The sequence below is a fragment of the Poecilia formosa genome, unplaced genomic scaffold (genome assembly GCF_000485575.1).
Source record: "Poecilia formosa unplaced genomic scaffold, Poecilia_formosa-5.1.2 Scaffold298, whole genome shotgun sequence".
Classification (NCBI taxonomy): domain Eukaryota; kingdom Metazoa; phylum Chordata; class Actinopteri; order Cyprinodontiformes; family Poeciliidae; genus Poecilia; species Poecilia formosa.
The window spans coordinates 381,148-399,447 of NW_006800237.1; the positions used below are offsets into that span (position 1 = coordinate 381,148).

General features: G+C 43.1%; 1 protein-coding gene across 3 annotated transcripts in view; it reads right to left on the bottom strand.

Annotated features, from left to right (window-relative positions):
• The window catches only part of adgrl1a (adhesion G protein-coupled receptor L1a), a 106,716-nt gene that overhangs the window by 15,011 nt on the left and 73,405 nt on the right, over positions 1-18,300 (bottom strand). For 2 of the 3 annotated variants that reach the window (XM_007572319.2, XM_016660798.1), the window contains exons 5-14: positions 16,835-16,849; positions 9,593-9,800; positions 9,139-9,403; positions 7,975-8,302; positions 6,768-7,067; positions 4,812-4,915; positions 3,615-3,800; positions 3,416-3,454; positions 1,056-1,236; positions 829-951 (exon numbers count right to left, since the gene is read on the bottom strand). In XM_007572319.2, coding sequence (XP_007572381.1) covers positions 829-951; positions 1,056-1,236; positions 3,416-3,454; positions 3,615-3,800; positions 4,812-4,915; positions 6,768-7,067; positions 7,975-8,302; positions 9,139-9,403; positions 9,593-9,800; positions 16,835-16,849 — 1,749 coding nt within the window. The remainder of the gene's footprint in view (positions 1-828; positions 952-1,055; positions 1,237-3,415; positions 3,455-3,614; positions 3,801-4,811; positions 4,916-6,767; positions 7,068-7,974; positions 8,303-9,138; positions 9,404-9,592; positions 9,801-16,834; positions 16,850-18,300) is intronic. The other variant, XM_007572321.2, reaches the window with a different exon arrangement.

Consider the following 18,300-nt stretch of genomic DNA (forward strand, 5'->3'; position numbering starts at 1 on the left):
AAGATTACGTGACAGAGCAAGAATTTAATAATAAGGTATGAAAAAGACCACAGTTATTTAAGAAGGGGAGCTGCACGAAACCATGAGGGAGGGAGTAAAATAGAGTAACGAGGGCATGATATGGAAACAGCAGCAAAAATGGCAGAGACGGAGAGCAGAGAGTGACGGAGTGAGTGAAAGGGAGATGGAGAGAGGGAGTTAGTGAAGGTTAGAATGATGGTAAGGACCGTTTCATTTTGACTGGTGCAAGAGAGCGAGATTTAATGTGGAGGGCAATGGAACATTCATCCCTCAAGCATTCACAGATCTCTTATTATTCCATATGAATATTTCATGTGGGTTTGTTTCAATCATTCTAATCTCGTTCCCACTGCAGAGCCTAGCGGAGGCAGAAAACAGAGGGAGGGTGGCTGCTGAAAGAGGAGGGGAGAGAGAAAGGATGATGCGGTGGGAAGGGGGGAGGTGGAAACAAGAGAGATGTGACACGGGGATAAGATGGTGGAAAGACTAAGCAAGGCAATGAGGAAAAGAAAGGAGAGAGAGTGCTGAGATAGCCGTGCCAGGCTGGGGCCGATTGTAATCTACACGCCTCCCCAGCTATTCTATTAAGAACTGCTGTTAAGAAACCATCAAGAAAAGAAATTGTCTCAGCGCTTCTGTTAATCTGATTAGGCTGTTATTATGAACCAATAACTTAGTCAACTGCATGCAGATTGTTTCGAGATTGCGCAAAAATGCAAATGAAAACATAAGCGCGCTGTCCTTAGCAGGAGAGCGCGGTCTTTCGGACGTAGGGGGCGAGGAAGAGGAGGGGCGAGGGCTGCTGACCGTTCCGGCTGTACTGCTTGATGGTGGAGGCTGAAAGCTGGATGGTGCTGTCGCTGGCGTAATTCTGCGGGAACGACAAATCCTGAAGGTCCATCTCCGTGTTGACGACGTGCACCTCCAGATCTGGCGGTGAAAAGACAGAGACGTGAACCCGAGGCAGAGCTTCACCCGGTGGATCGGAGTCCGTCACGTCACTGTCCACAACACAAGCCAAACTCTTCGCTCACCGACGCTGGGCGCTCGGTCGGAGAAGCGGTTCCCGTACATGTTGTTGGCCAGGAGAAAAGCTCCTTTTTCCAGGACGTCCAGGAGCATGGTGGCGGTGTGGGCCTGCTCTGTGCTGTTCATGTCCTGCCAAGAGTCCAGCGCCTCAGGACGGAGCAAGTTGTCCACCGTCTGAACAACCGCCTGGAGTAGAAGCATGTCATATTATCACAAATGTCTTATTTTAGTTATATGAGGAGTTACAAAAGTCAACATTTAGAAGATTGTTCCTGATTAGCTGATAGGACTAAATGTAAAACAACAAGAAGGTCATAGTGAACTACAAGTAACTACTGGTGACCAGAACAAGATAATTGGGGTCAATTACAAAAGAGTTTTTTTCTGACTCATATTCTAATACATATCTTTTTACTGATCTAGTGCCCAATACTTGTACACTAACAGCTCACATTGTCAATGATAGTATTCATGTGGAAACTGGTTCTAAGAGAACACTAATTTCCATATCCTTGAGCCGTTTCATATTGACGTCAGAGAAAGAAGCAGAAAGTTAGAGATCAACAAATAACAGAACATTTCATTGATGCTCTGCTTGGTCCTTTTGAACAGTCCAGACTCATCTGTCATCTGTGAGGAAATCTCAGCGTCAAGGTAAGAATCTACTAAATCCGTAATTTAACCTTTAACATTTAACAAACAGATCCACGCAGGAGTGTTTTGTTTGTCTTCTGCATTCATTTTGTGGGTATTTTACTACTTTAGTGAGGAACTTTGAGGATTGGTATCCAAACATACCAATGCTGGTCGTGGAGGAAAGTGTTGACTTTCAGAACATAATTCTTTCATTTTACTGTAAGTTGACATTAAGGCAGTTAATTTCTCAATTTACGCAGTATAAATTATCTTGATTTGGTAAAGATCTGTTGGGGAGGGAATGGTGAACTGAATCAATCAGGACATGTGATTGATACATCTCTACAGTAACGACAGTAATGATTATTACTTCTCGGTTTTGCGTCACTTCATATCCAATTCAGAGTAAGCCTAATTCTGGATGACTAATTATCAGGCAGTCGCTCATTAACACTGTTTTTAAGAGCCTAACTCTTGTCTCAGGAAGTGCTATTAGCTGTTAATTACCTATCATTAATTACCAGTTTGCTCCTGAATTTGCTTATCAGTGTCTTTGTAATGATTTATTTTGTGTATTAAATGATGCAGTCCAAACATGTTTGATAAGATATTTAACTTACAAATTTACTATAATTATTTCCTATAAGCTTACCAGGCTCCTGCAATAAATTTGTTATTATGCCATGTCAGACATATTACCATTCTATTTCACACTTACAATTCATTTAATGGCAATTTTGATGGTTGTATCAGCTATCCAATTTATTGGAGTAGTCTGCTTGATGAATCATGTAATTCTCTTGCTCAGACCTCTCAAAATGAAGGATAGACTGCTGTGTGGAATAAAGAGCACTGCCGTTAAGAAAACGAATCGAGCATCAGAATGCACTCCATTCGTGGCAGAGGAAAAAAGGCCGAGGATGTTTGTATGTTATCCTTGGATCAGCGGTTATTATGCAAAGCTACCTTGCAGCAAGTGACACAAAGTAATAGCCCTGTAACATTCGGCGCCGCATGCTTCGCATTCGTCCTGCACAAACGGGGACCATAAGACGTGGGGGTCATATTACAGCAGGATGCAGAGAGGTCAAGGCGCATAAGAGAGTGGCTGCTGCAGAATGCTGCATTTTATCATTACAAAGCAGCACACACAATGCTTTTTCTTGATATTAGATAAGAGCTCTCCCAGAGCCAAAGATATTGCATACATATTGAAAACGCGAAGAAGGGTGTCATAAGACAAACTGTTGCTTTTCATGGTGTAGTCAAATTAGATTTTCTCCAAGCGACAGATATTGTACCTTATTGTGCAAGATGATGAAGCCAAGGCTGATATTAAACATACACCTTAAGCTCCATCACAGCTCAGCAGGATTATGCTGCAGGCAGACGAGTTCTTTATGAAGTGACACAATTTTACAAATATACATAACAATAACACCAGTAGTAAATAAATAATAATAATAATAATAATAATATACAGAGTAAGTTATTTTAATGTGTGGAATACATTTAATCGCAGTGAATGCTGTCTGTCCTTCAGCACGAACCAGAGGTTTTGTAAGTGATTATCCCAAAGACAGGACATTAATTCTGCTGTGGAGCCTGAGGAATTTCATCCACACAAACCCAGCCTGCTCCAGCGTTTAATCTTGTCTCAGTTATTCAAAGTCCCAGAACAGTTTGATTCCAGGCACTTAAAGAAGACAGATAAAAGAAAAACGCCTACCTGGATGTACGCCCGACAATTCTGCTCCCGTTTCTGAAACTGGAGAGAAGAAAACAAAGCATGGATTTATTCGACTGAAAAAAAATATATAAAAAAGGAGAGATATTAAAATGTTTCATAGTCCACGGAGTAAAGAAGAACCAGAACGCTGCTTTCTAATGTTTGATTTGTGCGCGTGTCCAATTACGCCTTCTTGTACCTTATTGTAGTTTCGTCCAGCTGATTCTTTATTTCTGGGCTTCAGGGCTTGAAGCTGGGCGTCCAGTATGTCCAGCAGCTGCTCAATCAGCCGGACGGTTGAACTAATATCACCGGCTTGGATCCGGCCTCGCGTGTGGTTCACCAGCTCACTGGCTATGTTAGGAGCATTCTCCCCACTCTTTATCTACAGGAAAAAAAAAAAAAAGGAAATATTCCAATTTATTTGCAAATCCCACACACAGAATTCCCTCTAATATTAGGTGGTTTTGTGTCCTTGTAAATAAAGACAGACCGTGCAGAACGCACCATGAAGTTTTTGTAATTCTTAGACGTTTTTCACCTGCAAATTGCAGTCGCTGCAAACACGCTGCAGCTGCAATTGATTTTTTTCTGGTAAAGTGGATTCTTCCAATGGCAGTTCTTTAAAGGGTGACGCCATTTATCCTTCAAAGCACACACGCACTAGAAATGTTTCAAGGAAATCCATCAGCAACATGCACGGAGAAATAATTAATATGTCCAATTTAGCTGCTTTGATCACACATGCGGTTTGGATATTTAATTATATCTGAGCTTAAATGCTTGTGGATCAGTGCAAGGCTGTGATGTTTAGTTACTGCGCAGAAGGAAGATACAGTTGAAGGCAGAGATCGATATCTGGAGTGGCCATAGCAAAGCCCTGATCTCACATTTGTGAGCAGGGTTGGAAATTGCAAATGGGAATTCTTAGAAAATGTACATAAACATCTGAACATAAACATGCCAATAAATTCTCACTTTTATTTATCATTTAGCAAAAAAAAAAAAAAAAAAAACTTATATTCTTACGTGACGGGAAAATTTGTTCTGATTTAAGACCAGACAGAAAAAAAAAGGTTTATGCGTCTTGTTTTAATGTAAATGTGACCCAAACTTTGCAGGAATTGTGAGACTGCAGGAGTTTTTTGGGGCTTTTTTTTTTTTTTTGGAACAAATGCAGACTATCGTTAATCTAATTACATTTGTGGGGTGGGGGGCAAAAATCATTATTTAATCACAATGAGCACACGCCTTGTAATAAAAGACCTCTATTTTAATCAAGACAGCCTTGGATATATGTTAATGTTTCATCATGTGTGGACAGGGAAGGTGTCCAGGGGAGAAGGGCAGAAGAAAGGGACGGACCTCTGACCAGGGATGTGGCTCTGGGTCTCACCTTCTGTGCCACCTGGTTGACCCACGGGGAGGTGCAGTTACTCAGGTCAGGACCCCGTGGGTTCCAAATGACCTGGTCCGCCAAACACTGGAACGAAGCGATGCCTGGAGAAAAGGCAGGTAGGAGGAAGACGGGTGGAGGGGAATGGAGAGATAATAAGCATTAGGTGACTGCAATTAAAGGGGACAGTGTGAAGGAGAGGGATGAACAAAGAGAGCTTGTGATAGTTTTTAGCCTAGCGGAATTAAACAGAATTAATTTTAAATATGCAATACTCAAAGTGTTTGAAGACGAGTACGAAGAAGGAGGAGGGAAGAAGAGGAAAACAGAGAGAGAAATGAGACTGAATGGGAAAAGGTTAAATAAGACGATAAAGACAGTGAACGCAGGAGGAAAGACGGAGGGGAGCCGGAGGGGGGGCTACCGTATTCTTGTACCTTCACATAATATTTCATCTCTGCACACAGTCACACATAAAGAACATCAGGTATGATTCCTCACTGTCGAATAAAAACACCTGATGGAAGCGTGCGCCTTCCGCAGAATCTCATTTCCACTCTGGTGTTTTTTACTCAGCGCGAGGGTTCAGAGGAAGGACACCATGCAGGGACAGAAGCAGGGAGGGGTCTGTCTGCTGCTGCTGCTGCTAACACAAATACCCAACATCAAGTCACAAAGACAAGGCGGAGGAGAAGAGGACGGTTACCACATAGGACAAAGAGGGAAGCAAATTGGACGAGCACAGATGATAGAGATAACGGAGCAGCGCTTCGTAGTCATAGCGGGATCATAGCAGATGTGGTTTTGTTTCATCCGCTTCTTTCTCGCGCTCGCCTGCTGATTTTCTTCTTCCTCTTTTCAACTTCTCTCGTTTTCTCCTTTATCGATCACAGAACTGATTCATGATGAGCAATTACATCTGCTGCTAATTAAACGTTAAGATAACATTAAAAAAAAAAAAAACCCAACAAAAACAATTCGAGAGGAAGACCGAGTGAGATACCGTTCTTCGTTTGACTTTTCTTTTTTGACGGCTAGATGTCTGACGGTACGGCAAATAACACGGAGGAAAGTGAAGTCCGTGTTGTGTGGCCTTTCATTTCATTATGTGCCACTTTCAATCAGCTCTGTTTCTGTGGGAGATGAGCCTTTCATTTATGGAGGACGAGCTTTTATCTGCGAGTCCTCAGAGACGGCGCGCACTGGTGAGACCAGCATGGGGACAGAAGGAGGTAGCAGTGGAAAAAAAAACAAGCAGGAGAGCACAAACATCCTGACGGCTTGGGAATGTGTGAGAACACATACGGCACGGGGACTTACAAAGATGGAATATATGCATTATGGGAAGATTTAAAACAGAAGTGTGCAGGCACATGCAGTGCCTTGCAAAAGCATACATGCCCTGTTGAAACCACAAGCTTTAATGGAACATCATAAGGATCGTATGTGACACACCAGCTCAAAGTATAAATCTGATACGTGTTTATTGCTATTTTATACACTTTGGAGCTGAATTCTGTAAGAAAACTAGAAGGTGCAAAATGCATTAATCACCTTCCAGCTGAATAACACCCAAGATATACAGCCAGGACCACAATAAAATGGTTTAGATCAATCATCACATATTACAATGACCCAACTAGGCCCAAATGAAGTTTTGTTGCAAGAAAAAGTGAGGTCAGCTGTCTTTCTCTAACCTAACTCAGCTTGAAAAACAAAATAAAAATAAAAATAAAAATTTAGAATTGCTGAATATAGATGCATGACCCACTTTTCAGATATTAATTTGTGGGGAAATTTTGAGAACCTGTATCCTTCTGCTGCACAATTATTATCCACCTTGTATTGGTCTATAAAATCCCAGTTAAATACAATGAAGTTAAGAATGCCTTTGCAAGGCACTACATGCGGTACAAGTGCATTTTAAACAGAAGAGCTACATGCTAATATCCTCACCCAGAGATCCTTTAGGACAGGGTCGGTCCACAGTTTCCCCTCGCTGAGTGGTCGGCCACTGGATTCCCCGAATGAGCTTAGTCTCACAAAAATACCGATCTGGGCCTTGAGGAGCAGGAGGAGGAGGTGGCCGGCGAGTGATAGGTACGGTGGCTGTGATTGGACGCAGATCTGGATGCTTGTTAATGGAGCCGATTGGGCGTGAGGTGGGAGCCAGAGGTCGTACGGTAGAGGGACTCGCACTGGAGGTGAACGATCTTGATGGTGGAGTAGGGGTCACTTGGGTGGTGGTCAGAGGCCCTGAGAGTAAATTGAGTGGTAACAGAGAGTTTGCATCATAATAGAGGCTGTTGAGCATGTGTGAGAAATCAAACAACAGATTATACATAAAATAAATTAAGAAACGAAGGACATATGAATATAAGACGTTCCTCAGAAGCTTAGTTCAAAACGTAGTTGCTCCGTAATCGGGGTGACAAACAATTTTTTTAAGCCTCTCAAAGAAACTCTGGGGAGCAGAAAGGAGGCGCCGGGGAGGACAGCATCATTACAATTCAGAGATAAATTAACAATTTATCAAATGCATCAGAGAAGTCACCATCACTAACAACCAAACCTAATGTGAAGATGAAAGCAACACATCACAACTACAAAATCCTAGCAGATCAAACACAGTCAGCGTGCGGCTCTGCGAGCGCTCCCGCCTGCTCGTCTCCACCTCGTTTCTCTCTGCGCCTAATCTCAGCTTCTTGCCCGTCTGTACGCAGCTCAGACTTGCAGCACATCGCAGTCGTCCCCTCGCACGGATGAACTGCCGAAGAGCAGCATGCCACACCCTTTTTGACATTCCAGTTGATCAGGTGATGATGACTTTTTCATTATTCATGACACTCAACTTGATGTGAGGTGCCGCGGCAGTCGTATGAGGGAAAAAAAGCTATTCCATATTATTATTAACACGCTGGAGGATAATTTGCAATCTGAAGCCCTCGAAATTCAAAGAAGCACATCTTACATGCGCCATCTGAAGAGTTTCTCAGATCAAGAGAAATAGCATGCGGTGGAGACTAAAATATTTAAGCTGTTGCTGAAAGAGCGTTTTACAAATTTGAGCAAAGTGTCTGCGAGACAAAGCATAAGTTCCTGGTTAACGACTCCGTCATAGCACATTATGTCACCGTATGCTTTCCTTGGAATCACTGCTCACCAGTGGTGGGGTCCGGTGGCCCGAATTCGAGTGGGTAGCGCAGCACGTTATAGTTATTCCAGACATACAGCTGGTTGTCTCGAGGGTTGTAGTCCACCGAGGATATGTACTGGTAGGGGTTCGGAAAAGCGATGTTGACCGGCTCCTCGCGCGCACGATTGGTGTTGTAGGCATACATCACCAGGTCTCCGCCTGCTTCACTGTCATCGTCCTGGTAGACTGAGCGCACCGCGTACAGAACGCCACAGGCCATGAAGGCGTTGGACGCCATCCTCTTGTCGAAGCTCGTCTCCCAGGTGCCTTCAAAGCGTAGTGTGTAAGGGTTAACCTGCGGGTGAAGAGAAAATGAAAACGACTAAGTAGTTGATCAGAGAGCTTTAACACAAAGAAGTATCACATTGTGATATGAAAGGAAAAGGCATTGAACTTTTAGGATTTCACATTTAAAAATCTACAGACCGTGTCTATGTAGCTACCCAGTTTGAGTCAATACTTTGTGAAACCACCTTTTTTCTGCAATTCCATCTCCAGAGTTTGAGATGTGTCCAGTTTGCACATATAAAGATTAAAATGTTTGCCAACTCTCTTTCCAAAATAACTCAATCTCAGTAAGCTTAAACCTTTGCCACAGGTTAGTGATTTATTTGTTTGAGCTCTTTAGGAGATAAGACTTATATGTTTTAAAACAAACAAATTAAATAACAACTGATATTAAAATAGTAATATATACTAAACCAACTCTTCACGGAGGGATCCCATTTTGAGATTATTTTGCAAACAAAGAGAAAACTATGCATCCTGGTATTATTGAGGATGATGTGCATCTTTTTAGGTCATAGTATCTCCAAAGTCAAAATGATTTGTTTTGTAGACGAGATGCAATGTAAAATAAATCAAATACTAATCTTGCTAGCAAAGATATTTCTTCATATGATGGGATTTACAATGTGACCCGAAATATTTCTGATTATATTTATACTGCTCTTTTTTTATCAGACAGCAGCCTCTCCTGATCTCATCTGTCGGTGCGGGCTTGTAATCTCAGAAAAAGTTACTCCTCCGTATTGACGATTTGCTGGACCACTCGGATGAGATTTCTGGATAATCTAATCCTGCATTTGCAATCCATATCCCTTTCCCCGCGGTGCACCACTGGTCTCCCACCTGGCTGACCACCAGTCGTCCGTTGTTGGATTCGGTGGCGTATATCACCCAGAGGCCGTTCTCGTCCACGGCGAGGTCAATGTCCGACTTCCCCCCCCAGCGGTACGGCGACGTGTCGTGATAGTTGGCGTTTGTGACAATGGCTTCACCGCTTTTGATGCGTGTACGCAGGTCATACTTGACAATGTTTCTTGTGCGTTCTTTGTTGTAAAATACTGCACCGTCATAGACTACGAAGCCTGTGCCATCGACTCTGTTTGGTAACCTGCAAAAAAGAAAGTAGAAAAAAAAAGAGACAAAGATGATTAGCAAACCAATGTATGTGGCGCAGTACAATGCAGAAGCCGCAGTGGGGCCATTCTGATATCCCTACCCATATCCACATCAAAAGCCAATGAATCGATACAGCAACAGATGCCATTTGATCATCCAAGGCAGTGGGAGATTCACTCACTTGTAGGTAGTCGTGGCTCTGTTCTGTTTAAAGTCTTCCCAGGAGGCATACTCATACAGCATGTCAGTGCGATAAGGGGTCCAGGGCATGACATACAGACGATCCCCAGACTGCAGAGGGTCCTTACACCATGCCCCCGCCTGGTGCTCTGCCTCCTGCTGAGAGCTGGGCACCTGCACCCGCAGCAACGTCCCGGGGCACACAAAAACTGGAGAGGAGCAGTAGCATAACAAACAAAACAAAAGAAAAAAAAAAGAATGAGGGAAAAATTAAAACAAAGCATAGCAATAATGACAGTTATCATGAAGATGGTAGGTGAGGAAGAGAGAGAAAAGAAATTGGGGGGAAAAGACCAGAATATGAAGCAGGGGAAAGAGATTGTGAAGGCTAAAGAGAAAGCTCTGAGTAGATAAAAGCAAGTATAGAAATGAAAAGACTATAGAATAGCTGGAGAATGGGTGAGAGAGATGGAAATAGGTGGTGAACATTATCAGATTTGAAATGAGGGAACACATAAAAGCTCATTTGAAGAACTTGAGCATTGTGTTCGAAAAACATTTGAATATGATGAATGGGAGATTTCTGGCTGCAGTCGTCGCTTAGATGTAGTCGCTAATTTAATTTATCTTGGCCTACTTTTTATTTGATTGTGCATTTTCTCTTTCAAAAGGCCTTTGCTTCTTTGCTCTGCACCTGGGTGTTAGAAAAAAAAATATTGTGGAGATTGTTTTATTAGAACTCAAATTTGGATCTCAGTCAAGAGTAATGCCTCCAAGACAACCCCCCACCCTCACCCCCCAAAACTCATTCTGGGGTAAAGATGTGAGGTTGCATTAGCTTCCCCTTCCTCTGCAACTGCGACTCAGCTTCACACACAAACAACATTCCCACTCGCAAACAGACACTGAAGCTCAACAAAAAAGTTGGAGAATCCATCCAACAAATAAGACACATATACACACTGCACAGAGACGTCGTCTATTTTGGACTGGTGGAGGTCATCCACTGGGGACTTGTGTAAATTGGCTGTCTGATGTTGTGCGTCCCTGAGTGCCAGAGATGCTGCCAAGGGATCCAACGGGCGTGTCAGGTTATCTATGAGCAAACCTGTGGGCATCCACAGCACTCTGACATCACAGAGGTCCCAGCAACAGAAAGTAGTGAGGGTCAAGGGAGTAGCAGAATTGGAAGCATTACAGAATAAAACAGCTGAATGGTCCCCATGTATTCCATTACCAGTTTATCTGCGTGTCTCGGGGGCTCACGGTTGCAGCAGAACCAGACACCTGCTGGTCACCTCATGACTGAACGCATCCCTGAACTAATTAGACACTGCAGGGACATTTGGACGCAGACAGCACAAACGAAATCGCAAGCAGACTGTTGCCATTCACACAGGGATACCACACAAGCATCTCCGCACACAAACCTACACACACACACGCACACACGTACAGTACATATCCTGTCAAACTGTAACCGTTTGAGTGATGGATCAGTCTAGGCTCAAACTGTCTTGAATATTGCATGGATTCTGGCAGAGGAGGAGAATCCCAACAGAGAGGATGGAGGAGTAAATCAAGGCTCCCAGAAATCCAGCTTTCTCTTTGTGTTTTCTGCTGCTGCTGCTGCTGGTAGTGGCTGGTGATCTGTGCTGCTCGGTCTCCTAGGAATCAGCCTGTTCTGTCTGAAGGGTCCAACAGGGATTGAGACTGCCAGCCAAACAGGAATCTAATCAGTCAGGCACAAACAAACACTGAATAAAGACTCCTCACGAACAGGAGGCTTGTCATGCTCCATTGTCGAACCAAAATGTTTACTTGAATGTATTGAGACGGGCTAAGGTGTTTGCTCCGAATATGTAATTATGAGTGACTGAAATGTGAAAATTATTAGAGGATTAAATACTTTAAAGAAAGGCTCAAAAGGGTGATTTTGTTTTTCTTTTGCTGAGGATAAAATAAGTGGATAAGTGGAAAACGACCAACACAAGTAGGACACTCCCTGAAAAGTACAATGGTACTGTAAATAGCTAAATAAACAGTAAAAAGGCTTGGTATGTAGGTGACCCATAAACAACACTGTGCCTCAAGGTAGTATGAAGGACACAGAAAAACAAACATACAAGCCTACTTCTCTATCATCAAAGTACTTTATTTCCAATTACCTAAAACAGAAAACACATCTATATTTCTATCAAATGTTTAAATTTAATCTAGGATATAAAATATGTCTTGAAAGCAAAGTGTATTCTGGTGCATAAAGAACATCAAAAAAATAGAAATAAAACTTTAATAAATTTAGCCTAAACCTGAAATACTTTACTATTATAATACTATGTGACATATTGCACCTAACCCCCTTGCCTTGTACCAAACAGGTTGCATTCTGTACTCTTTTGGCCTCATCAGTTCACTAATACAGCAGCCCAGCAGAGACTATCAGCCTTGCTCCTCCACGATCCCCTCCTGTCTTCCTCCACCTCTTCCCCTACAATCATTGCACATTGGTTTATTCTAATGAACTAGTGGCAGGGTTGGATCGGTGTCAAAGGGGCTCATCAGTGGCGTCTAAGCTGTATGCACAGACCTTGAGACTCACACAAACACTCTTATTCACACATTCACATGCCAAACAGAAAGAGTGGCCACGCTTCACATCCTGCAAACCCTGCCTGGGGGGCTTCATTAAGTCTGACCTGCACTCCCCAGCTTTCCCCGGCTGCTTTCCTGTTTACCGGCTCTTCTTGGCTTTCCTTTGCTTCGCCTCCCTCCCAATTGTAACTGTGAAGTGTTTAACAGCAGGAAGCCAGAGCAGCCAAACTCTGGCTGCAGAGACGTATAGTACAAGAGGCTATTATGACCACAGAATGAATGAGGTATTAGGAATAAGGCATTAAGCATTAGGCATAAGTCTTGAGATTAGGCATTATCCTAGTCTGGCTCAAGCAGGTTAGCTTCCATAGAGCCATCTGGGATTATGTGAGATGGATAAATAGATTAATTCCTCTTTGGCTACGGATGGAAATCTTGGAGTCATGATCATTTCAGTGAAGCTACCATGAAGCACACACACAACCCTTTTTTTTTTTTTTTATACCCTAAACCGGCCAAATGACTAATGAAACTTACCTTATCAGGGATTAAAACGCAGGCTGTAGCTATCGTACTCAAGGCTGCCAATTACCACCACACATACTGGGAAATGCTGCCGTAATAATTGACTATTTATCTCTGTAATTCCTTTCCCAGGCACAGGTCAGCTTTTACTTGTCAATAAATGAGGCTCCGGTATGAAGCGATGAAAGCCTGAGAACTTTCTTGAAAATGACAGCAAAAACCTCCCATTAGTGTTTAGCATCCATTTGTGATCGACCGGTAAAAGTGAACACTGACAGCTTTCGGCTAAATTTAGACCTTTCATTTTGGCTGTTGCCTGCAGTCCGTGCTGTTTTCAAATTTGATGTGACAGCATCTTGGTGATGGCTAATGCTCCACTTTGATGATCTGAACACCCCCTGCCAATGGTTGGCAGTAGATTTCTTAAGTGCTGTGCTTTTCCTTTTTGTGTTTCTTTTCCTTTTATTTTCGTTCCATCTACAAGAAACTGAGGGTTCTTCTGGCCAATGCGATTGCCCAGTCCAGTCCAGACTGCAGTGGTGCTACTCATAGAACTAACTGCTGTGAGCATGCTGCTCTAATTGAATCCCCAACCTGTTACTGGCATATGCAGTAAGCATTCAGCAGGGGGCAGAATGGAGCATGTCAAGCTAACCTGCATCCATGCTTGGACAGTTAATGGGCGTGCATGAGTGCATGGTGTTCTTCTGATGGCCTGTGCTGGAATTCGTTCACGGATTGGTGTGTTTACGTGTATCTTGATGTTGATTAATGTGGTGCGTCTGTGTTGCATGCATGTTTGCAGTTTAGAGACACAGAAAAGAAGAAGTAGAGAAGAAAGCAGTAAGAGGAATGTAAGAATGTTCTGTTGTGTACAAAAAAGAAGAGAAGGAGGAGTGGAGCAAAAGAGAGTAAATAGGTTATTTCCTGTGAAATCAGAATTAGGAGTGAGTTAATTTGCTGAGGAGTGATAAAGAGTGACAGAAGAAGAGAGATATTTAAGGAAAGAAAGGGGGTGGGGGGATCCCCATTGTGTTTCCTCTTCCTTTTAGACTATACTGGGTCAGGTCTTAGGAGTAAAATCACAATACAGCATAAACATAAACAGACATACACTCTGGTACACACACATTCTTAGACAATGCATGCAAGAACACGCCGTCCAGACGCCGGAAGAGGCGAGTTTTAAAGCTTTATCAACCCAAACATTCACCCCAGAGAATACCCTTAACTGAGACCAAAAGCAGACAGCAACAGAAAACGGTATCCTCTGAAATCAAAATGTTATCTACCTCTGTGTGAAGCTGAGTCTGAATGTCATGAAAGTTGATAGGGACATGGCTACTGGGTGAAGATACAGACAACAACAGAGGAGCGCACTGTATTCTGGATGAGGCTTGAGCATCAACAAGCCTTCCTGTTTGTAACGTTAGCTTCCTCCTCTCCTCACTCCTGCTCCGAGTCTTCCAGAGATTCTGTGTTTGCAGAGAGTCTCCTAAACTGGCTGTGTTTCGTATTCATCTCCAATTCATCTGCACCTGCTTCACTCGCTCGTTCGCCTCTCTCTTCCCCTGACTTTAAAATTGTAATGACTTTTTACATGTACAGTGTGCACCCCCTCCCTCATCTCCCTACGTCAAAAAATGGGTGTACGCTCTGCCGTGGTCACATGACTGTGCTTGTGTGTGGTGGGTCATTCCTAATGAGGGGATGCTGCCAGACTCCTCGTCTCTATAGCAACTGTGTGTTCTCTCTCTTTTTTTTTCCATTCACAGCCATTCTTTGTATTTTTTTTTCTGTCACACAGTACTCTGTTTTCTCGCTTATTCCCTCGCACTTTTTGAAATGACACATAGAAAGCCTTTTATTTGAGGCATTGCTTTGTTCTGCATGTTCCCTCATCCAAACTCTTTATGATAATACAGAGTTTGTCAACAGTGTCCTAATACTGATTCAATTTCTTGCCTTTTTTGCCTCAGAAATAAACAAATTGAGGCAAGAGAAACACTACTTTGTCCTGCCAGCACTGATAAAAGAGATAGCAGGATGATTTGGGCACTGGTAGACTGTCAGCGAGAAGGGTGAGAAAAGGGACAGAAGAAGTGATGGGATGGGAGAGGCAGCTGTTGGCGGCGTAGCCTTGATATGGACTGACAGCAGGTAGGCTGACAGCAGTTCATTGGATTGTTACATCATAACCAAAAGTTGAACATTATCCCGATACACACTTTGTCATTCCACAAATCAACTAGGAATGGTTAATTTTACAAATAACAGAAAACAAAAGTCATTTAAGCAAATTTAAAAAACAAAACAAAACAAAACAAAAAAACACTCAACACCAGTGGGGGAATGTCTGAAGATTAATATGGGCTGGAGTGCGGACAAAGGAAAAAAAGGGTTTTCCTTTGAGTGTTAGTGGGAGGAAGCATGGTAAATAAATACAATCAGCTGGGTGAGGTGAAAGCAGGAGGAACAGGGATTTGTAGCTTCCTACTTCACTACAAGCACGGACAGAATGAGCTGAAATAGCCGCTTGCGGTGGGAGAAGAACGTGGAGACAATGATTCATGTTAATAAAAGCCACAAACACAAGAACAGACAAAGGAGTCCATAAACCAGTTGACGACAACTGCAATGAGACTTTAATTGTTCCAGTGTATGGATCCGGCTATATGGCGCAAGGCAGGAGGACAGCTGAGAGGGGCACTGATGTGAGTGAGGGGTTCGGAGACGGTAGAAGGGGCGAGGACCTGGGAGGGGGAGTAGAGGCTCGTTGGGAAGCTAAAAATATCTGCAACTATTGTTGCCTTGACCTTGCACAGGGTCAAGTCTATCTTTTGCACTTTGAGAATCCTGTGATTGAGGTGCTGATTGGAGCTCTTTAAAAGTGCTTTGGCTCGGCTCAGGCAGCATCAGAGAAGCCATTACACGACGCTGAAGGGCTCCCTATAGAGGATACACCTCCCTCCCCCCCAATCCCGCTTCTCTTCTTGGACACAAGAGGAACCAGAAGAGATGGACACTGAAGAAGACAAGGGTTTACGGTGTGAGGGGCTACAAAGGGGCACGTATGCGCTTACAATAAATAAATCAGAAAAGGGGATTGGGTTAAAGAAAGGAGGAGAAAGAGAGGAAAACATCTTCAAAGAGCCTGTGGTCTTTTTTGTAATGGCCAGGTGTAATCTGAGAGATAAACCAATTAACTTGAAGAGAGGGAGAACAAACTCAAAGGGAGGATGGAAAACACAACATAGAAAGATGAGCTGTAAGTAGGTGGGAAGTGGAAGCGAGGTAGTCAAATGTGGTAATTATCATTTCAAAAGAATTAATATGGACAGAATGAGAGAAGGACGCTGAAGTACCTGAAAATGGGATGCTGTTAACAATAATATGAAAGCAAGTTTGTCTAATTACTGAGTTATCCTAACACTACAGTTTCCCTTGAGGTTTCCAAAAACAACAGACTTAATGTTGGTCCTGGAAAATTAAAAAATAGAGGCAAAGAGATACAATATGGAGAAAATGAGCGGTTGAGTAATGTAACTGAAGATGGCGACTGTCTTTTCTCTTAAATCTGCAGGGACAGATCAATCTGGAAAAAGTGTTGGAAAATGTGTTTGTGAAATCTGAATCATGAGGAATATCTATAAGAAAGTGTCTGAGGCAATAGCGGCGAGATGAATCTAAATTTCAGAAATGGATGGACTTGGTGCCAAAGAAAAAGTAATTATGTATGTTGTGTGTAACTTTAGACAGATGTGTGAGGTAATTTTCTCGTTTATCTCTCATAGACACGGGGCTGACCTTCCATTACGCTTTTTTTCGTGTGATAACTGACATGTGTGGGTGTGTTTTGGTATTCAGGGTGTTGTCATCAAAACCAAGGAGGAGATCTAGAGGGATTTTAGAGTTTTGGTTACACGTCAAAGTAGAAAGGAGAGGGAAGAGGAGGCGTTTAGAGATCGAGAAAGAAGAGGAAGGGATATCAACATCAAACATGACCACTACACAGGGTGCAGGGTTAGGAAGGAATATGGGGGGAGGAGAGGTAGAGGGGGGTAGGAGAAGGAAGAGGGAGGAAGGGGCGAACTGTGGTTGTTATGTTCATTGTGGACTTTACCTTTTTGATCCACTTCTATTCAAGCATCGGAAAAAAAGGAGAAAGAAGGAGACAGAGAGATAATATAGAGAGACAGGAAGAAGAAGAGAAGGAAAGAAAGAGAATAAAAGGAAAAACAGATGCAGGAAAAAAGAGAAAATTGAGATTAAATAAAACGCTGTCCTTTCTCTCACGCTCTGTGTTTTTTTTTTTTTTTAAAGCAAGTTATCTGTCTGCGTTATGGCTGGCTACTCACATAAAGGATGGCTTGAATGGAAAATGAGAAGGGGCAAAATGGCCTGACCTGGGTTTTAATCCTTTTCCATTTCCTTTCACATTTATCAATAACCCCTCAACAACACAATCCACCCATAGCACACACTCTCAGCCCCGTCTTACCACAAAACACCCCCCACCCCACCTCCCAATTTCCTCTTGTGCCGAAAGCGCAGCTCCGAGAACCTGTCTGAGAGAGAAACCGACGAAGAGCATCACGGCGTTTTTCTCTTCAGCTGCAAAAAAAAAAGAAAGAAAATGGAGAGAAAGACAGAGCAAGAGATAGAAAAATGGCAGATGGAAAGGTGGTGATGAAGCTATCTATCTGTGACCAGTTGTCTTCTGAGAGTTTAACAAGCCCGTTTTGCTTCCTTCATCTCCATGCATAGTCTACGTCAACATTTCATTTTAAGAGCTTCTTCTGGCCTTACTTGATTTATAGAGCCAGAGACGCCTGCCACAGAAGCCGGCAAAAAAAAAAAAAAAAAAAGAAAACACAACACAACCCATCGACCATCCAATCAGTGGGGAGCTGCTGGCTTGCCTGGCCGAGACCGGCTCATCAAAGCAATAGAGAACAAACAACAAGGGGAAAGGGAGGGCTTGACAGAGTGGAACGCCTCAGAAACACAGATAGACCAAGAGACAAAGTCAGGATGGGGTGGAGGGGGGCGGGGGGCGAGGATGGGAAGGGGGTAAAGACAAGAAAGGGATAAGAGAAATGTCGACAGCAGCAGGCTCATCACACACAAATCAATAGCTGGTTGTGCTGAATCACAGTGAGGCCTCAGCTGGCACAAACAGGTAAAGTCCGGGTCCCTCGATATCCATCCATGTCAGCTGGGGACTACAGGATGCATGTGCTGAAATCTCAGCTCCGCCCTCTATATTATGGCTCTTGCACCCGCTTTTCCTCCGTGTTTGCTCAGGCAAAAGTGCTGTGTGCGAGTGGAACGGCGTTCTCCAAGAACAGACTTGTCAAAAGTCACATGGCTCTCGGATCCCCGCTGTGAGCGTGATTGTGGTGTGTATGTCATGGGAAGTCTCACATCTCCAGGGATTCCTGTGGGATTGTCACAACACCTCTCAGGGTTGCCCGTCAACAGAGGGAAAAAGTGAGAGGAAGGAGGAGAAACTGACCAAAAAAAAATAATTTAAAATAAAATAACATAAAATAAAAGAAGTATCTGGTTAAAAAGAAAAGGGAAGAA